At 40.6% G+C, this 22,983-nt stretch overlaps 1 protein-coding gene across 6 annotated transcripts in view; it reads right to left on the bottom strand.

Annotated features, from left to right (window-relative positions):
• Nucleotides 1-1,405: 1,405 nt before the first annotated feature.
• Nucleotides 1,406-22,983, bottom strand: part of LOC128704084 (UPAR/Ly6 domain-containing protein cold-like) — a 57,286-nt gene continuing 35,708 nt past the window's right edge. For 4 of the 6 annotated variants that reach the window (XM_070099071.1, XM_070099068.1, XM_070099069.1 and 1 more), the window contains exons 2-4: nt 14,672-14,794; nt 14,125-14,303; nt 1,406-13,938 (exon numbers count right to left, since the gene is read on the bottom strand). In XM_070099071.1, coding sequence (XP_069955172.1) covers nt 6,831-8,081 — 1,251 coding nt within the window. In that variant the 5' untranslated portion in view covers nt 8,082-13,938; nt 14,125-14,303; nt 14,672-14,794 and the 3' untranslated portion in view covers nt 1,406-6,830. Of the gene's footprint in view, nt 13,939-14,124; nt 14,304-14,671; nt 14,795-16,534; nt 17,036-22,983 lie in introns of those variants that run through there. The other 2 variants (XM_070099070.1, XM_053799107.2) reach the window with 2 other exon arrangements.

Genomic DNA, 22,983 nt, shown 5'->3' with positions numbered 1-22,983 from the left:
GATTTAACAGATCTCCATGTAATGGATTTTGGAAATGGACAAATTATGGCAGATGAATTGATTTCAGAAATAACAGACAAAAATCTGCTGGTACAGAATTGTCCATAGTTATAGCATATAAGGAACAAATTACACACACGAGATAAACCCACTGAATACAGCATTGTCTGTCATTGTCATGGCAAAACAAGTTAATCAATCCACCAAAGTTGAATAAAATTAGTGTATTTCTAATTCTTATTCTTTTTAGTAAACTTTACAGGAAAAGGGGTTACTAGCCCATTATTCCCAGAATTTTAGTTGACTTTTTACAACACGCATGGCTTACGGAGAAAAGATTCTTATTCCACTTCCCCATGGATATAAAAGGAAAAGTAATAAGACTAAGAACTATTAAGATAAAATCAAAGAAAACTCAGATGAGTGTGTATAAATAAACGTGTACATGTATGTGTAGTGTGACCTAAGTGTAAGTAGAAGTAGCAAGACATACCTGTAATCTTGCATATTTATGAGACAGACAAAAGACACCAGCAATCCTACCATCATGTAAAACAATTACAGGCTTTCATTTTACACTCACTTGGCAGGACGGTAGTACATCCCTGGGTGGTTGCTGTCTACCAACCTACTACATAGATGTTAGAAGTCGACCAGGAATCCTTCAGGACCTCGGAAGTCGTCTTCACAGTGAAGCTGTGATCTTTCCAGACTTGAGTCCTGGAAATGGGAAGTACAATGCCTGCACTCTAAAGGAGGGGTTTTGGGATATTAGCAGTTTGGAGGGATATGTTGTGTATCTTTATACGTATATGCTTCTAAACTGTTGTGTTCTCAGCACCTCTGCAAAAACAGTGATTATGTGTGAGTGAGGTGAAAGTGTTGAATGATGATGAAAGTATTTTCTTTTTGGGGATTTTCTTTCTTTTTGGGTCACCCTGCCTCAGTGGGAGACGGCCGACTTGTTGAAAAAAAAAAAATTCAAATTCTTTTAGTTTTAATGTTTGTTACAGCACATCTGTAAACTGTATATGGAGCTGCATTATGTATACAAGATTAGTTATTTTTTGTTGCTATTTTTTATTTTTTAATTTTCTGGACAGCTGACAGTACTGTAATGAGCACCCTCTTCCTTTTATTAATCCACTAAATCAATGTTTTACTATATATTTTATAAATAATGAATTGTATAAAAGACAAGGTCAATAAATTGGATGGGCAAGATAATTACAATACAAAAGAAACCAGAAGTACATCATAGTTTCTAGATTAAATACAGTATAAGCAATAAGTACAGTAGTGTATTATTTACCCCTCTGCCGGTCAGAAAAAAGCTATTAAACACTGGTAAGTTATTAGCAGGTTTAACACTTTTATTAAAGGTTTTAAGTAAAGTTCTGCAAAGTTTTTTTTTTATGTTTTATTTAAAGACAGTATACATGTATGTTATACATAATTGACTTAAAACACAGTATACATGTGTGGCATACATAAATGATGTAAAACAAAAAACATGATAACTTTATATAAGACATCCACATATATATAACTAAACAGAGGACTACCGGATCAATACCTTAAACACCAGATAACCATGTAACAAAACCTGACAGTCTTATTCATATTGTGTATGAAATTTTACATACAAAAAGAATGTCATATAAACTAATGCAATGGTACTATGGGTATATAAAAATTTTATATACAAAAACACACTCAATGGTACTATGGGTATATAAATTTTTTTATATACATATAAACTAATGCATTGCACACTCATTGGTACTATGGTTATATAAAATAACTATCAGAAACCTACATGACTCTTGAAATTGAAACATGGTGTTCTTATTTTTGGTTTTGCATATACTGAAAAAGGAATCAAAATATGCAAAAAGCCTTTAATAATTAACATAAGACTTTTACAGCTCTAGCATGTATGATTACATATGACAGTGGTTCCCAAACTTTTTCAGCTTGTTACCCAATTTAACATGCCACATAAAGCATGTTATCCCTTTCACAAAATGTTGTTATTATTGATATATATGGCTAAACGTGAACGTATACAGCCTCCCATACTCTGCTAATCCTAGCAAAACCATTGAAAACGTAAGAACCACACATACATTATATATAAAATTAATAATAGCTACAAATTCACAGTAACAGTGGGTAAATACTAACTATATACTGCACAGGGCAGTACACATACATACCAGCTTATGTCTACCTCGGCTGATGCTCACAGATAAACTGACAGTGTGAAATAGAGGCAGCCTCAGGAAGTGAGTGACGCGTACTGGACAGGTCGATCTGGGCTACTGAGTGACTTTTGTCCTGAAGCATACTTGTCAAAATACTTTTGGGTTTCCACACACTTAGCTATATATTTCTTCTTTTCTAATACTGTATATTAGTTTTTGATGTTTATTGTTATTTGGTTTAACTTTATTACTTACTTATAATAGGTTTACTTTACAACTTTATATACTAAGACAAAGTTAACAATAATCCTCATACCGGGTACCGCATTGTTTTCTTGATTTTCAGAATTCATAACTTTTTTTCTGTCACCCCTCCATTACCCCCCAAAAATGGTTAAATTACCCCCAGGGGGTAATTTACCCCCAGTTTGGGAACCAATGACATATGAGGAAACACTAAGACACACAATACCCCGACCAACCCCATATTTAGTTTCTCAAACTAATTATAAACCCACAAAAAAATATACCTTACTTGTATACAGTGATATTAGTAAAGGTGCTTAATTGAGCATCAACTGACTATATGCACCATAAATGATAAAAATAAATACATGTGATATCACTGGGTGTCAGAACAACATATCCCACAAAAGCGTGCTGCCTGAGGAACTTGAATGCCCAAAGATTACAATATAGGACATTATACATCTCAACCCCCCCCCTCACAGCGGTGACCGCTACTACATATACAAAAACAATCTTAGGCAAATGAAACTGCCCTTCATCAAAATTTTACCACCATCACCAAAAGGTCTGCTTATGAACATTCCCCTTAAAGGCCAGTATGACGTGTACTTTATTTTTTTAAATACACTACCTAACAGAATACTCCATTCTACTGAATGAACAGCAATGCATGCAACCATAGGACCTGTCTTTGTAATACTCATTTGTGCTTTATACTTATCTGTTTACAATAATGTCTAATCACTGATTTCATCATTGCTTAGTTAATCTTAAGTTAATTTTAAGCCAGCCCATAATGCTATGCATATAAGTGGCTTTGGCATGCTGCTCTTACCTGTATTTTTTGTACCTCTGTTTGTATGCTAAAATTTATAAATAAATAAAATAAATAAATAAATAAATACTTTTAGCGGTGATATCAGAGTAGCCTCCGCTTACAAATGACTAAACAAAACCAAACGGGAATCCCAGGAAAGACCCAACATACTTCATCAAACCCCGGCCATAGTTGGGAACCAGTTCAGTCTTGCTAGAGGCTGGAACATATACTGAAAAATTGCTTTTTATCTGTATTATCAGGATGCATGACCATTTTAGGATTAATCCAAGATCTCAATTCCACACAACGCCACAACCATACACACACAGATGCACGTAACCATTCATAATACATACACATCACTCCCTAAAACCCGCCCTCTACCCTGAAGTCCTGAACATACCGTTTGGTGCTACCACGGGGGGAGACCAGCCCCCTGTTGCCTTACCCCACCCCCAGTTGCAGCAACCTTTGAACAGTAAGACTTCGATAGTTTGCAGGAAAACTATTATCCCAACTTCTACCATATATGAGTTTATTTCTGCAATACGTTCTGTAGATACCTGCCGCAATTGCCCTGATCCTAACTGATCCCCCGGTTTCCCGTATACCCCACGATATATAGAGAAAATCAGCCACCATGTACAGTATTGCTCTTCATACCTCACTTGATACTCCGCTAACATCTAATGTCAAGGCCCGTAAGGTTGAGATAGTTCCCCCACTAAGAAAATCGAAAACCCGCCCCAACCACGAACGAACTTTGTCCAAGGTATCACAAAAGTAGACTGCATGAAAAGCTGTTTCTTTGAGACCGCAACGTAAGCAATCCGCGTCCCTTACCAAACCCATCCTATTTAAGACCGATTTTGATGCTAAAATCCCCACGACAAATCTGTACACCAATTCACGAACCCTTGGTGCCAACTTAAGTTTGCAAAATCCGTCCCATATGTCCCCCCAATTATACAGCGGAAATACAGACAATCCCTGTACAAGTTCCCCACGACAACATATGCTGACCATTTGCCCCACCCGGATCCGTTGCACATTTCTCAACTTTAACAACAAACGCAACATGTCCTCACACTCGATTAATCCCCTGCCGCTCCACCATTTACGCATTTCGATCATTACCCGACCCACCCGGATGCCCTTCTCACCGCCCGCCCCGAGGAACCGCTGCTTAACAAAGAGGGCCTTCACCCGTGGCCCCAAAGCCAAGAGACCTAAACCCCCACGACGAACATGGGTCATGACAACCTCCCAGCTTAACAAAGCTCTCCCGAAACCCCAAACATAACGTAAGACCCTCCTCTGCAGTTCCTGAATAGCCACGTCTCTTAAAGGTTACACCTCAGCCACACCCCATACTTTACTATAAAAAAGCGTATTAACCACTACTGTCCTTTGTTGCAAAGATACATCCCCAGCTCTTAACCCCTGAAGTCGATCTAAAGCCTTGTTAACCACCAATTCAGAGTTCACCCTTCGGCCCTCCCTCTCATCTGCCATAAACACGATACCACATATTCTAAGTTGCACCAAGACTGACCACCCATACTTTTCGCCCAACCCCTCCCCACCCATGTACCCACCTCCAATAATTTTGATTTTGCTTTATTGACGCACAGGCCAGACTTTGCCCCAAAAAACTCAACAATCCATCCCATGATCCGCAAATCCTCCTCCCCTTTTAACAAAATCGTGGTATCATCTACGTACCCGACCACACGTGCTGCATGGTCACTGCTCCGCGTCCCACGCCTCAAACCACCATCCACCAGCTCATAAAAGGGGTTTTGCATACAAGCAAAAAGCAGCTGGGAGAGGGGGCACCCTTGCCTCAAACCCCTTTCCATACAGACTGGCTGCCCCAATTTACCGTTTACCTGTACACGTATCATAGCCGAGTCATACAAGGTATCAACCCATCTTACAATCTCCTCTCCAAAACCCTGCTTCAATAAAATAAGCCTCAATAAATCTCTATCAACACAGTCGTAAGCATTTTGCAAGTCAAGCCCGAGGACAACCCCCCCTTGACATTCCTTCAAAAATTCCCTAATACGTACATGTCTGTCCATCATGCCCCTACCTGGTATGCCTAGCTGTCCCTCGTGAATAACCGACCCCAAAACCTTCCTCATTCCGTTTCCTAAAACTTTTGCAAAGATTTTATAGTCCGAGCACATAAGAGATATTGCTCTATATGCACTCAGACCCCTCCCCCCTCCCTTTTTGGGCACATACCTAACCTCCCCTCCATGAGCATGCAATTCAATACATCAACCAAACAATGCTTTATACTTCCCCAATGCGCCCTATAAAAATCATTCGAAATGCCATCTATACCTGGTGCCTTTCCTTTACTCATACTAAAAATCGCCTCCTCAACCTCCTCCACTCGAATTCTACCTTCTAGTACCGTACTATCCCTGTCACCTATAACTTTTCTGAAATTCCTCCCCACCAGGCCACCCGCATGGACCCCCCCTACTCCCCGCCGATGCTTTTCCTCAAACCATAGATCAGCATAAAAACTCATGCTGTCCGTGGTGAGGAGTACTTGACTCGGCAGGTAACCACCCAAACCCTTGCATACTTTCAACTGCAAGAGGGATGTCGCCTGTTGTCTGACCCTAAATTTGCGCAAGACACAACCGGAAGGTTTGTCACCCCAGAGCACTTCTTCCATACCTGCTCTGACTCGAACCGCATTAAAACATTCATTGTGAAGTTCTGCAAGTCGACTACAAAGATGTTCAATGTCGTCATTTAGCTGCCCCTCCAAATAGTTTTGTAGCCCAAACCTCCACCTTGCCTCCTCCTTTCCCCGCTTCTTATAACAACAAGCTATTCCGGGTTTGGCACGCGTTTCCCACCATTCCAACAAACATTCATCTGCCCTCCGTGTTTCTCAGATATTCTTCCACCAACCCTGAAAAGCGGACCCATCCCCTTCCCCCTTCAAGAGCCGCCCATTCAGTTTCCAATACCCTGAATAAACCCTGATCATTCCATCCATCCCCACTACATCATAAACCCCTGCATCCCCCAGCAGATTTCTCAGGACAGGTAGAAAGCACCCCGCCCCCCTCGGCTCAACATCCCCATGGCAGATAATGCAATTCCAATCCCCACCTAAGACCGAAATTAAAGGCAAACCCCGAATGTGAAACGTTAAAGCCTCCCTCACAAAGTCTATTTTAACTTTAGAGTTACTGTCCGCTGGCATATAAACTCCGATAAAACAAACTCTAACCCCATCCCAAAACCCATCCACCCTTACCACCCGTCCATCTTCCCCCTCCTCCCATCCCAAGACGCTCCAAGGGCTGGACTCCTTCACTGCTATAGCCACCCCACCCTTTAATTTTAAAGAATTGCTCACATACATTCGGTAGCCTTTCAATCGTAACTCTCTACCAAATTTATAATTATGTTCTTGCATAAAACATACATCCACATCGTAATGACGCAAAAACCACTCCATCCACACTTTTTTAACTTCCGTCCTTAGGCCATTGGCATTGAAAGTAACACACTTGAATTTACAAAAAAGGTGATTTACCTCTATGTTTTTGGGTCTTTCCTGTTCCCACACGCACATTAGACTGCCCATCTTTGTCCTTCGGCTTCTCGAGACACCCCTCCCCCCGCACTCTAGCCTTATGCTGGGACCTTGAAACTATCCCTTCTGTGATAGGTGGCTCAGCCACTTTCGCCCACGATTTCCTCCCCGGGTGCTGTCCTGGTGTCAAGACATCGTCCATATCCGACGCTCCCGCCGATCGTTTGCGGGAGCTGCCATCCACATGCATCTCCTCGCTAGACGAAGCCTCCTGGTGAACCTCCACCACCACCTCATGCGTCCGTACGAATGTGGTTTTGTCCTGCATTTCCATGTTAGGGGATTCCTCAGTCGTTAACTCACGACACGCCGTCGAAACAACAGGACCATGTTCTGTTCCATCTAGAAGGTCCTGCAACACATCTTCCAGCAACTTATCCTGTGGCAAAACCTCAGGCCTCACAGGATCCACTGTAAGCGTGGGCACGGTCAATGCATCCACCGACAAGGCGGCACACATCATAGACTGCGTGTCCTCCTGTTGCATCTCGTCACTCCAAAGCCTGGGAACTTGCCCAGCTGAGGTACCAGGCTCAGTTACGAAAGCCTCAGCCCGTAGGCCCACAGGTGAATGGTCCCGTGAGTGGACAACCAGTCGACGGGGGCACTGGGCAGCCATATGCTCAAAAGAGTTGCATAGTCTGCAAGTCTTCCTTTGGCCCAGGTAATGAACAAACACCTGGGTCCTATATTTCTCCAGACGTACGTAAGAGGGAATCGACTGGCAGAGCATCATCTTGATGGTGAAGGAGCCCTCCGGGAACCCCTCGTATGGGCCCTCTCTCCACACTCCCTTGGTCGCTGCATGCACCGTTCTGTTTCTGCCAAAAACATCCCGCAGATCGTACTCCGCCTCGAAAGGCACATTTCTCACCTTGACCCAGGTGACATACGTCGGCACGTCATGTAGGCACACTTCCACAGCTGAATTCACCACCATTCTCCTTTCTTGAAAAGTTTCCACAATCTTGTTGTAGAAGCCGGCATTCAGGAATTTTATAAACATCCTTGACATCCCATTCAAAGCTACGCCATATAATTCTTCATTGGGGATGCCGTAGACGTCGCGTATAATGCATGGCATCAATGCATGCATTGTAGAAACACTGAGGGAGCCTTGTGTGAATGCAACACAGACCGTGTTTACTCTCCTGCCTTGACGGTCTGCCATCTTGTGACTTGTAGTGGTCTCTGAAAACTGCGCAGAAATCAGTTGATTCAGGAGCTACTGCGCAGCTGTCCACACAGCCCGAGAGCGATGAGGACAATAATTCTGCAAAGTACACTACCCTAGGGATACCTGAATAAGTATGAACAAGTAGTCTGGAAATTATATGAATTTTACATTAAAAAATTAAGAATAAAGATTAGCTCTATGCATTTGCCACTCAGGTATGTGATGTTTCCACCTTGAGTCTAGTACAGCCACCAGATAGAGTGGGTAGAGGAGCAATGTGGCAGATGTTGCAAGTATATGGAATAGGTGGTAAGTTACTAAATGCTGTAAAGTTTTTATGAGGATAGTGAGGCTCAGGTTAGGGTGTGTAGAAGAGAGGGAGATTACTTCCCGGTAAAAGTAGGTCTTAGACAGGGATGTGTAATGTTACCATGGTTGTTTAATATATTTATAGATGGGGTTGTAAAAGAAGTAAATGCTAGGGTGTTCGGGAGAGGGGTGGGATTAAATTATGGGGAATCAAATTCAAAATGAGAATTGACACAGTTACTTTTTGCTGATGATACTGTGCTTATGGGAGATTCTAAAGAAAAATTGCAAAGGTTAGTGGATGAGTTGGGGAATGTGTGTAAAGGTAGAAAGTTGAAAGTGAACATAGAAAAGAGTAAGGTGATAAGGGTATCAAATGATTTAGATAAAGAAAAATTGGATATCAAATTGGGGAGGAGGAGTATGGAAGAAGTGAATGTTTTCAGATACTTGGGAGTTGACGTGTCGGCGGATGGATTTATGAAGGATGAGGTTAATCATAGAATTGATGAGGGAAAAAAGGCGAGTGGTGCGTTGAGGTATATGTGGAGTCAAAAAATGTTATCTATGGAAGCAAAGAAGGGAATGTATGAAAGTATAGTAGTACCAACACTCTTACATGGGTGTGAAGCTTGGGTGGTAAATGCAGCAGCGAGGAGACAGTTGGAGGCAGTGGAGATGTCCTGTCTAAGGGCAATGTGTGGTGTAAATATTATGCAGAAAATTCGGAGTGTGGAAATTAGGAAAAGGTGTGGAGTTAATAAAAGTATTAGTCAGAGGGCAGAAGAGGGGTTGTTGAGATGGTTTGGTCATTTAGAGAGGATGGATCAAAGTAGAATGACATGGAAAGCATATAAATCTATATGGGAAGGAAGGCGGGGTAGGGGTCGTCCTCGAAAGAGTTGGAGAGAGGGGGTAAAGGAGGTTTTGTGGGCGAGGGGCTTGGACTTCCAGCAAGCGTGCGTGACCGTGTTAGATAGGAGTGAATGGAGACGAATGATACTTGGGACCTGACGATCTGTTGGAGTGTGAGCAGGGTAATATTTAGTGAAGGGATTCAGGGAAACCGGTTATTTTCATATAGGCGGACTTGCGTCCAGGAAATGGGAAGTACAATGCCTGCACTTTAAAGGAGGGGTTTGGGATATTGGCAGTTTGGAGGGATATGTTGTGTATCTTTATACGTATATGCTTCTAAGCTGTTGTATTCTGAGCACCTCTGCAAAAACAGTGATAATGTGTGAGTGTGGTGAAAGTTTTGAATGATGATGAAAGTATTTTCTTTTTGGGGATTTTCTTTCACCCTGCCTCGGTGGGAGACGGCCGACTTGTTGAAAAAAAAAAAAAAAAATATTACTGTAATATACATAACCAGTTTAACACCCTTCCATAGCCAAAATAACAACAAGGCAAATAACCCGGGGCTAGTAACCCCTTCTAAATAAATTACAATGCCTTGGTGGGATATGGCCAGTGCACTGAAAAAAGAAAAACAAGACAAATAATGTAGCCACCCCATTATTATTATTATTATTTTTTTTTTTTCAACAAGTTGGTCGTCTCCCACCGAGGCAGGGTGACCCAAAAAAGAAAGAAAATCCCAAAAAAGAAAGAAAATCCCAAAAAAGAAAATACTTTCATCATCATTCAACACTTTCACCACACTCACACATTATCACTGCTTTTGCAGAGGTGCTCAGAATACAACAGTTTAGAAGCATATACGTATAAAGATACACAACATATCCCTCCAAACTGCCAATATCCCAAACCCCTCCTTTAAAGTGCAGGCATTGTACTTCCCATTTCCAGGACTCAAGTCCGACTATAAGAAAATAACCGGTTTCCCTGAATCCCTTCACTAAATATTACCCTGCTCACACTCCAACAGATCGTCAGGTCCCAAGTATCATTCGTCTCCATTCACTCCTATCTAACACGCTCATGCACGCTTGCTGGAAGTCCAAGCCCCTCGCCCACAAAACCTCCTTTACCCCCTCTTTCCAACCCTTTCGAGGACGACCCCTACCCCTCTTTCCTTCCCCTATAGATTTATATGCTTTCCATGTCATTCTACTTTGATCCATTCTCTCTAAATGACCAAACCACCTCAACAACCCCTCTTCTGCCCTCTGACTAATGCTTTTATTAACTCCACACCTTCTCCTAATTTCCACACTCCGAATTTTCTGCATATTATTTACACCACACATTGCCCTTAGACAGGACATCTCCACTGCCTCCAACCGTCTCCTCGCTGCTGCATTTACCACCCAAGCTTCACATCCATATAAGAGTGTTGGTACTACTATACTTTCATACATTCCCTTCTTTGCCTCCATAGATAACGTTTTTTGACTCATCCTTCATAAATCCATCCGCCGACACGTCAACTCCCAAGTATCTGAAAACATTCACTTCTTCCATACTCCTCCCCAATTTGATATTCAATTTTTCTTTATCTAAATCATTTGATACCCTCATCACCTTACTCTTTTCTATGTTCACTTTCAACTTTCTACCTTTACACACATTCTCAAACTCATCCACTAACCTTTGCAATTTTTCTTTAGAATCTCCCATAAGCACAGTATCATCAGCAAAAAGTAACTGTGTCAATTCCCATTTTGAATTTGATTCCCCATAATTTAATCCCACCCCTCTCCTGAACACCCTAGCATTTACTTCTTTTACAACCCCATCTATAAATATATTAAACAACCATGGTGACATTACACATCCCTGTCTAAGACCTACTTTTACCGGGAAGTATTCTCCCTCTCTTCTACACACCCTAACCTGAGCCTGACTATCCTCATAAAAGCTCTTTACAGCATTTAGTAACTTACCACCTATTCCATAAACTTGCAACATCTGCCACATTGCTCCTCTATCCACTCTATCATATGCCTTTTCTAAATCCATAAATGCAACAAAAACTTCCCTACCTTTATCTAAATACTGTTCACATATATGCTTCAATGTAAACACTTGATCTACACATCCCCTACCCACTCTGAAGCCTCCTTGCTCATCCGCAATTCTACATTCTGTCTTACCTCTAATTCTTTCAATTATAACTCTACCGTATACTTTTCCTGGTATACTCAGTAAACTTATTCCTCTATAATTTTTACAATCTCCTTTTGTCCCCTTTCCCTTTATATAAAGGGACTATACATGCTCTCCGCCAATCCCTAGGTACCTTCCCCTCTTTCATACATTTATTAAACAAAAGTACCAACCACTCCAACACTATATCCCCCCCTGCTTTTAACATTTCTGTCATGATCCCATCAGTTCCAGCTGCTTTACCCCCTTTCATTCTACGTAATGCCTCACGTACCTCCACCACAATTACATTCTGCTCTTCTTCACTCCTAAAAGATGGTATACAGTGGACCCCCGCATAACGATGGCATCGCATAGCGATTTTTCCGCATAACGATTACTTTTATCGCAAAATTTTTGCCCCGCATACCGATTAAAAACCCGCATACCGATTTTCGTCCGAGACGCGTCCAATGTGCCCTCACATGTGCCGGCCGTCCCATTGTTTACCAGCCAGCCTCCGCGGTAACATCCAAGCATACACTCGGAATATTTCGTATTATTACAGTGTTTTCGGTGGTGTTTCTGGAAAATAAGTGACCATGGGCCCCAAGAAAGCTTCTAGTGCCAACCCTGTGGTAAAAAGGGTGAGAATTAGTATGGAAATTAAGAAAGATTTTGAAGGGTTTGGGGCTAACCCTGAGAAGCCTATGCCAGTTGTGGAATCCATTGTGCCTACTTCAAAGATTAAGGAAATGTGTGCAGAGTGGTTTGAACTGCAAACCTTTATAGATGAAAATCACCCTGACACAGCTGTTGCAAGCCGTGCTTGTGACTATTTCAATGACAATGTTATGGCCCATTTTAGGAAAGTCTTGAAGAAACGGGAGGTACAGAGCTCTATGGACAGATTTGTTGTGCGACAGAGGTCCAGTGACTCTGAAGCTGGTCCTAGTGGCATTAAAAGAAGAAGGGAAGTAACCCCAGAAAAGGACTTGCTACCTCAAGTCCTAATGGAAGGGGATTCCCCTTCTAAACAGTAAGAAGATAATGCTCTCCCCTCCTCCCATCCCATCAATCATCACCAGATCTTCAATAAAAGTAAGTGTCATGTAATTGTGCATGCCTTTTTCAGTTTGTGTGTATTAAAATTAACATTTCATGTGGTAAAAAAATTTTTTTTTCATACTTTTGGGCGTCTTGCACGGATTAATTTTATTTCCATTATTTCTTATGGGGAAAATTAATTCGCATAACGATTATTTCGCATAACGATGAGCCCTCTTGCACGGATTAAAATCGTTAACCGGGGGTCCACTGTACCTCCCTGGCCAGTGCATGAAATTACCGCCTCCCTTTCTTCCTCAACATTTAAAAGTTCCTCAAAATATTCTCGCCATCTACCTAATACCTCCCTCTCCCCATCTACTAACTCCCCTACTATTATTATTATTATAATAAAAAAGAAGCGCTAAGTCACAAGGGCTATGTAGCCACCCCAAGGAAGCTAAAGCCCATCAGCAGTCACAACATACACTGTAATCCCTTATTACCTACATACCAGAGAAAAGTATCACAAGGGCACCCTCTTCAGCATTCTGTTGATAGGGGGCAGTGCGAGGTAAAATATAGCGATTATCTATTTTCTCCATGTGGATTCATTTGAGCCATGGATCAGTAATTGAGCCTATACTCAAAAAGAAATTATTAACATCATTTGCAGTTTCAGTGATTCATATTGATAATTAGACTCAGTTAGAATTTCTTTGGTCTTAGTTTACTTAATACCAGAGTTTGAGTATTTTCCAGGTCTTTTACATATCTCCTTTTTCAGAGTTAAGTTTTTTGTTACTGGATCTGGTGCTGTTAGCCACTTATGGCCTATTAAGCTTCTCAGTAGATGCTTGGAATTTTTTGTAGCAAGATGTGAACATTAATGTTAATGCCTTGATCACTGAAATATTCTCTTTGCCAGTCAATTTTTCTGATAGCTATGACAGTTATTTGCCGATGGTTCAAGTATAAACACAACTTTACTTGTTTTCTTGCAGTTTTGATATAATGGTGACTAATAATGCTGGGTAATGGTCTGTCATACCTGGAGTTTACCTGGAGAGAGTTCCGGGGGTCAACGCCCCCGCGGCCCGGTCTGTGACCAGGCCTCCTGTCAGTGACAATGTTTTTTTTTTTTTTTTTGAGGATCTATTGTACTGGTTCAGATGTGGTCTAGTAGCAGCTGACTCAATAATTATAATTTTGATTTCTGAAAACTGGCATCTTGTGAGTTTTTGAATGGATGAGATTAGTGTTAAATTATCCAGCAATTATTTAGTCTCCTGTTTGTGACTAGTATGTGACTAGATCTTATCACATATGTGGCCAAAACTAGCTATGTGATCCTCAGTGACCCAAGAAGATAAGGCTGCAGAGCTGTCAGCATCCCAGCTACCAGTATTAACATCAGCTTCAGGTTTTGGAACACTGTGCCATGCTGTAAATAGAGACATTTTTTTTAAAAATATAATAAAAAAGGGGGAGTGGAACAAATTAAATTTTTAAAACACTGTTGGAGTGATTATTTGCTTAATGAATCAGGGTGAATTATATAAAGCAAGATATTGCATATCTGAAGAAATCCTTAAGCATTAAACATTTCAAAGAAAAATACATCACTTACGCTACAAGCCATGATACCATTGCAGCAATCACTCTTACAGCAAGCTGTGCAATTCCAGTCTTTCCATGGAGGTGTGGGACATGTTTCCATGTCACTGACGCTTCCACTACATTCTTCTTCTGTAGCACAGTGCATATGTTCAGAAAGTTGCCGTGGTGGACCAACTGACGAAGATGTGCCTGTATGAATCTAGTTTTAATGTGGCTTGTATATATAATGGTTACTTTATAGATAGTTACTGGATAGATAGAACTGTGATAGAGCAACCAGATATATGTACTCTAGAATAAGTTTTAATTACTGAAATATTATTTAAAATTGTTTCTATTCTCTAAAGTTTATATTTAAGTAATGCAATCCCATTGCAACCCACATTTTTTAAGTTTTACAAAACAGCTTGAAATTACATTAAAATTTGACTTGTTAAAATAAAAACTGGTGCCACACTGTAATTCACACAGAATCCTTGATGGCACAATATGCAGTAGGCTTCCCATCTCTCTCAAGTTAAACAATGAACTGTAGCTATGTATGGTACTGTACTCACTTTTCCATTTTTTTCCCCGAAGACAGTAAACTTCATCAGTACCACAAGATTCAACAGTGGCATCACATTTTCCTGTGGTCCCAGTTTGATCTTTACATACATGACACTTTAAATTCGTCACACCTGCAATGTATGAAAAAAAAATCTTTTAAAGGAGAGTATTTGGTAAACTCTACCTATCAATTGACCTCTAGAAACATACTATACCCACAGAGTTTATTATAGTCTTCCAGTGAAAAAAAAATACGAACTTCATTTTAAAGCCTTTGGCACAGACAAAAAGCTAGTGTCCAGGTGTTTCTATGAACTGTGTTGTATCCACATAGAAATCTTAAAGCACTGTATTAAAAATTCAAATCACAAGTGGTACAGTGCTGTGAAATTAGTAGCAAACACAACTGATATACTGTAGCTGTGGTGGTCAGAGGGCAGTGAGTAAGTACAAGTTTATTTAGGTGCCCCACACCTCGATTACTAGTGCACTCAGCCTACACACTGAGGTCCATGGTTTGATCCCCAGTACTGGTGGAAACACTAAGAGGTGTTTCCTTAAGACACCTGCTGTCACTGTTCACATATCAGTAAAATAGGTACCTGGGTGTTAGGTGACTGGTGTGAGTTGCATCCTGGGGACAAAATTGAACTAATTTGCCCAAAATGCTCTGCATTTTGGGCCCGGTCACAGACCGGGCCGCAGGGGCGTTGACCCCCGGAACTCTGTCCAGGTAATAACCAGGGACTTTCTATATTAGTAGTACATCACTGATGTCTGCAGGTCTGTGTACGTTGTACATGTACTTATAGAAAGATTGTTATTATTATAGGTATGCATAAGTACAATTATTATACATAGTTTAACATATGTGGAAATTACCTAGGATAATCCAAAAAAAGTCAGAGAATAACTTATGTATATCTTAATATTTAGAGCCTAACCGCAAGTTACAGTAGAAATCTGTCATGATTACTGATTGTACTGTATCTGATACTGAAGCATTGAATTCAACCTAGTTCTGCTATAAACGTATCAAGGTGCAGCAAAACTTCTATTTAACATACCATACCTCGATTTAATGTACTGTGCCTCAATTTAACTGATTTTAAACATAACAGACAAATTCTGTTGTCCAGACGAAGTTCAGAAACTACTATCAAAGGTCAATTAAATTCAGAATTGTCCATTATCATTCCAGTCCACTAGGTAAACTAATGCAGGCATACATACATACATTTTATTTATATACATAAAATGTATGTATGCATGCATTAATTTACCCAGGGGACTTTATCAATAATGGATAATTCTGAATTCAGCTGACCTTTGGTTTTTAGTTAAATAATCTACCATAATTACTTTATTATATGAACACTTAAGACCCTAATGGAAATAAGTCACTTTGTCTGACTTTTCTGGGTTATCCTTGGAAATTTACACTATGTATGATAAGATAAGATAAGAGTTCGTTCGGATTTTTAACCCCGGAGGGTTAGCCACCCAGGATAACCCAAGAAAGTCAGTGCGTCATCGAGAACTGTCTAACTTATTTCCATTGGGGTCCTTAATCTTGTCCCCCAGGATGCGACCCACACCAGTCGACTAACACCCAGGTACCTATTTGCTGCTAGGTGAACAGGACAACAGGTGTAAGGAAACGTGTCGAAATGTTTCCACCCGCCGGGAATCGAACCCGGGCCCTCCGTGTGTGAAGCGGGAGCTTTAGCCACCAGGCCACCGGGCCACCACCAGGCCACCGGGCCACCACCAGGCCACCGGGCCACCACCAGGCCACCGGGCCACCACCAGGCCACCGGTACCTGTGCCTAAATCAGCTTACCTAAGTACTTACTAGTAAAAAAAAATACCTGCGATTAAGAATGTCCACACCAGGCCGAATACGTATATTTTATACATAGTTATAGCTTGGTTATCCTTTTTTCTTCCGAATTCTTCTGAAGATATGCACTTAAAACTTTCTTCTGATAGTACGAGAAGTGACTGAAGTGATTTTGTTGTATTCTATTCCAAACAACTGGAGACTTCAGACCCTTCACACAGTCTAGATAATGCTGGTTCACTTGTGTTACTTTATATTCAACACTTTTGTGCTAACTCGGCTGTATTATCTGTAACATTAACCTCTTGTAGGCCGTTGTTCTCTCAAAAGTCCATCCACACAGTAATCTTCTCCGCGAGACAGACACCGAGTTACCCGCGTCTACGTATCTTCACACTACACTATAATATACTTTAAAAAACATAAATACTGAAAAATACTTGAAATATTTTGCATTTTATGGGCTTTCCATAAAACTCTCAAGTTTGTGTATATATATAGTTTTTTGTGGGGAGGGGGAATATAGTATTATACCTGCTTTAAATAGTGCGTTTAATAGTAACTGGAAACTTGTATTATTATTATAATCAAGGGGGAAGCGCTAAACCCGGAGGATTATACAGCGCCTGGGGGGGGATGTGGAAGGCATTCAGGCTTAATTCGGGGAACTGGAGCACAGATCCAATTCCCTAAATCAAGAGCCCCTCACCAACATCAAGGAACCTTCCATGAGGGGTGGAAACTTGTAGAAAACGTACGATCGGCATACTAAAACGTATGTATATATGCAAATAACCACAAAATATCGAAAAATACTCTTAATTACCACAAAATGCATAGAAATTAATAAAAAAATATATAAATACTTTAAATTTATTTACAGATGCATATTTATAGACACGTGAACATTATTTATTATTGTTATAATTATGGGGAGCGCTAAACCCGTACTATTTTACAGCGCATGTGCGGGTATAGCTGCTATTCAGGCTCAGTTCAGGGAACTGGAGCACAGATCCAATTCCAAAGATCAAGAGCCCCTCACCAGCGTCAAGGAACCTTCCTTGAGGGGAGAAACGTGATCAAACATGACCCAACATTGGAAAAACTTTCGGTTCTGGGTCCTGTGGCTGTACCTGGAGAGCCTTTCGGGGGGTCAATGCCCCCGCGGCCCAGTCTGTGACCAGGCCTCGTGGACCAGGGCCTGATCAACCAGGCTGTTACTGTTGGCCGCACGTAAACTGACGTACGAATTACAGCCTGGCTTACCAAGTACTGATTTTGGGTACCTGTCCAGTGCCTTCTTGGAGACAGCCAGCGGTCTATTGGTAATCCCTATTATGTATGCTGGCAGGCAGTTGAACAGTCTTGGGCCCCTGACACTGTGTTGTCTCTTAGCGTACTCACGGCTCCCCTGCTTTTCATTATATCTTATTTCTACAAGTACATGTACATGATATACAGTTGACATCAATGACATACGACTATAGAGAAAGCCACTTGTTATGCTGAACATCTCTGGCAAATTAGGTCAGTTTTTGTCCCAGGATGCGACCCACACCAGTCGACTAACACCCAGGTACCCATTTTACTGATGGGGAACATAGATAACAGGTATAAGGAAACACACCCGATGTTTGTACCCTCATTGTGTGAAGCGAGAGCTTTAGCCACCAGGCCACAGGGCACTGTGGGGGATGTTGCACCACCTGCAGAGCCTTTTGCTTTCGTGGGGAGTGATTTTCGTGTGCAAATTTGGTACCAATCCCTCTAGAATTTTCCAAGTGTATATTATTATGCATCTCTCTCACCTGCACTCCAGGGAATACAAGACAAGGAACTTCAACCATTCCCATTAATTTATATGTTTTATTGTACTTATGTGTGCCGTGAAGGTTCTCAGTACATTCTTTAGGTCAGCAGTTTCACCTGCCATGAAAGGCACTGTTAGCGTACAGCAATATTCCAGCTGAGAGAGAACAAGCGATTTGAAGAGAATCATCATGGGCTTGGCATCCCTAGTTTTGAAGGTTCTCGTTATCCATCCAATCATTTTTCTAGCATGTGATAGATAGTGTTGTGACCTTTGAAAATGAGATCCTGTGACAGTATCACTGCCAGGTCCTCCATATTAGTTTTCCTCTCTATTGTGTGATTGGAATTTGTTTTATACTCCGATATAGTTTTTATTTCCCCAAGTTCCCCATATCGGAGAAAATGTAATTTCTGTTTATTGAACTTCATATTGTTTTCTGCGGCCCATTTAATGATTTGGTTGATGTCCGATTGGAGTCTTGCCCTGTCTTCGACGTAGGACACTGTCATGCAAATTCGGGTGTCTACCCGATAAGAAGACAAGGTGTTGTGGCTTACATCTCTGTTTATGTCAAACACGAGGACGAGGAACAGGATGGGGGGGGGGAAGAGTATTATTACTCTTTGTGCTGTTTGTTAGGAAGTTATAGAACCATCTACCAACTTTTCCTGTACGTATATTCCTTTATCATGTAATTTGTGAGCTATTTACACCATGGTCGCACTTGTCAAAGGCTTTCGCAAAGTTTGTGTATACTACATCAGTTTTTTTGTTTGTCCTCTATAGCATCCAGGACCTTGTCATAGTGGTCCAGTAGTTGGGACAAGAAGGAGCGGCCTGTCCCAACTACTGGACCACTATGACAAGGTCCTTGATTAATTCTACCATGTAAACGTAAAAAATAACAGTACAGTGGACCCCCGCATAACGATGGCATCGCATAGCGATTTTTCCGCATAACGATTACTTTTATCGCAAAATTTTTGCCGCGCATACCGATTAAAAACCCGCATACCGATTTTCGTCCGAGACGCGTCCAATGTGCCCTCAGCCAGCCTCACATGTGCCGCTCCGTCCCATTGTTTACCAGCCAGCCTCCGCGGTAACATCCAAGCATACACTCGGAATATTTCGTATTATTACAGTATTTTCGGTGCTGTTTCTGGAAAATAAGTGACCATGGGCCCCAAGAAAGCTTCTAGTGCCAACCCTGTGGTAAAAAGGGTGAGAATTAGTATGGAAATTAAGAAAGATTTTGAAGGGTTTGGGGCTAACCCTGAGAAGCCTATGCCAGTTGTGGAATCCATTGTGCCTACTTCAAAGATTAAGGAAATGTGTGCAGAGTGGGTTGAACTGCAAACCTTTATAGATGAAAATCACCCTGACACAGCTGTTGCAAGCCGTGCTTGTGACTATTTCAATGACAATGTTATGGCCCATTTTAGGAAAGTCTTGAAGGAACGGGAGGTACAGAGCTCTATGGACAGATTTGTTGTGCGACAGAGGTCCAGTGACTCTCAAGCTGGTCCTAGTGGCATTAAAAGAAGAAGGGAAGTAACCCCAGAAAAGGACTTGCTACCTCAAGTCCTAATGGAAGGGGATTCCCCTTCTAAACAGTAAGAAGATAATGCTCTCCCCTCCTCCCATCCCATCAATCATCACCAGATCTTCAATAAAAGTAAGTGTCATGTAATTGTGCATGCCTTTTTCAGTTTGTGTGTATTAAAATTAACATTTCATGTGGTAAAAAAAAAATTTTTTCATACTTTTGGGCGTCTTGCACGGATTAATTTTATTTCCATTATTTCTTATGGGGAAAATTCATTCGCATAACGATTATTTCGCATAACGATGAGCCCTGTTGCACGGATTAAAATCGTTAACCGGGGGTCCACTGTATAGCACAGTATGTATGTATGTATGTATGTGTGTGCATATAGGTGTGGAAAATTGCATTTATCTGAATATATTATTATATACATAACAGAAAATGAACAAAGATAATTATTATTTATCAGTTAGACAAATAGGAATTTGGGACACCTAGGTCGCAAAAATGTCCCCCTTTGATACCTACCACTGTCATATCCACAAGTTGCTCTGGACCTATTAATTATAAATAAAAGATACATCACCAGGAATTCTGGTAAATATATAAATTTGTGGACTGTATATTAAAAATAATAAATGATTATATATATATACAGTGTATATATATATATATATATATACACATTTATACAACAGAAGGAGAATATATCTTAATCATAACACTCACCAATTTGACTGGAGATTAATGTGTATCATACTCAGAAAACCTCACTGTATCTATGAAATAACACTGGCCAGGTTACTACATAAGACTTATCTGAGGTTCCTGGAACTGTCTTGTCCAGTCGTCTAATATCTCAAGTTATGCAGGAATGCACATCCAACAATTTCGCCTCCTATTTGAGAGGTGTCAACCCAATTTTAACCTCTAGAGCATGAAAAATTCTTTCCATTATACACAACATTTGTTACTCCAATTCAAACAAAATGGCAACTGTCCTCTTTTTAAAAATACACTTTCATTAAATACAATATAGGGCATTTACCTATAAATTACCACATTTCCAGAAAATATACAGTATTTTCCACACTGCGGCCGGGCGGAGTTCGTTGCTAAACGACTCAAATTACTCCTTCCTTTAGGAGACGATTCCAGCCGGTTCTGACTTGAGTGGCTGTTCTCCTAGTAGGTCTTACTACGATTTCATCTTCCGGCATCACTTGGTCAGCATTATCTATCATATCACTCGTGTCACTTTCCCTCAGATTTTCATTTACGTTTGTTTGAACACCAGTTAATTCCAAGGGAATCAATTTATTAATTGTGTGTAAACTTTCCTGGCCACGACACAACACTTTGACATTCCTGACAACACATTGTGCATCTGGGTACAATGTCAATACTTTGCCCAGAGGCCACAATGTTCGATGTTGTTCAGTATCAATCAACACAATGTCACCTGGTTGAATGTTCTGTCGATTTACTGCCTCTGTCGCACCATAAAAGTGTTCACGTAGTGTAAGAAGATATTCCTTACGCCACACATTAGACCAATGATCAATTACTTTATTTAACATTTTAAATTTACCACACAACACTGCCGCATCATTGTAATCTTCATCACTTTCTTCCGGATTATCTCTTTAGACAGGGGCAGCTTCCAATTTCCTTCCACATATTAGGTGAGAAGGTGTTAATACATCTGCATCAGGTGTATCACTCATGTACGAGAGAGGCCTATTATTTATACACTAACACTACACGGAATTCTTCCAAATTAATTCTCTTCGGGTGTAGTACTTTACGGAGACATCTCTTCACTGTGCCTATCAGTCTTTCGTACAGCCCCCCCTGCCAAGGGGCTCTAGGAGTAACAAATTTCCAGGTACACCCTCGTTGGGTTAACAGAGATTGAACATCGTTACTATTATTTAATTCTATCAAATGTTGAGCATCTGCTACAAAATTTGTGGCATTATCCGAAATCATCAATCTCGGACAGGATCTCCTAGCTGCAAATTTTCGAAACAGCTGTATAAACTGTTCCGCAGACAAGTCCTGTGCCACTTCTAAATGAACTGCCCTAGTAGCAGTACAGGTGAAAACAAACATACACTTTCAGTGGAACAAAATCTGAAGTACCTGTTAAAATTATTGGACCACTATAGTCTACACCTGTTACATCAAATGGTTTCACTAATTGTACATGCTCCTTTGGCAATGGTGGAGGACCTGGGTACATATAGGATCTGGCATCCACACGGCGACATATTGCCCAAGATTTAATCACCCTTTTTACACTTTGCCGTCCTTGTGGAATCCAGAAAGTTTCCCTAATGCAATTTAAGGTATCTTGTACCCCACCATACATTACATTTTTATGGGCATTTAGAACAATTAAATTTGTTAGATGATGAGTTTTGGGCAGTAAGATAGGGTGTTTAGCATAATCACCCAATTCAGCATTTTGTAACCTACCTCTGCACCTAATTACATTGTTCTTTAAATACAACCCCAATTTCTCTATTATGGAACCTTTCACAATTTTTCTTTCCATCATCAATTTAAACTCATTTCCATAGATTTCCTCCTGTACCCTCTTTATCCAATATTCAAGAGGATGTGAATACTTATATGATATATTCATCTTGTTTAGAAGTTTAAACACCAACTTAGTTACATTGATTAGTTCGGGTAAAGAAGAATACCTATTTATATCAATGGCTAAGGGAGGACAAACTATTGGAGCGGTGGTCACAGTAATTTCAACAGGAGCAATATATGCCTTTTGTACAGGCCAATTAGCTTTATTTACCAACCAACTCGGTCCTTTAAACCATGATACAGCATTTACAAATTTAGCATAAGGTAAACCTTGAGACAAGAAATCAGCTGCTGGATTCTCCTCACCAGGTATATGATTAAATGTTAACATATGCTGACCCAAACTATTATACTTCTCTTGCATCTGATTAATTTCAGCGACTGTTCTGTACGTACACAATTTTACTGTTTCCATTACGAATCCATTGTAAGGATACCTCATTATCAGACCAAATTACAGTATCACTAATATTTATCTCATGCAACTTATTTCTTATATAATTAG

This window comes from Cherax quadricarinatus, chromosome 66 (assembly GCF_038502225.1).
Source record: "Cherax quadricarinatus isolate ZL_2023a chromosome 66, ASM3850222v1, whole genome shotgun sequence".
In the NCBI taxonomy this organism is placed as follows: Eukaryota; Metazoa; Arthropoda; class Malacostraca; order Decapoda; family Parastacidae; genus Cherax; species Cherax quadricarinatus.
The sequence above is the reverse complement of the archived record's forward strand: the minus strand, read 5'-3'. Positions and strand labels throughout refer to the sequence as shown.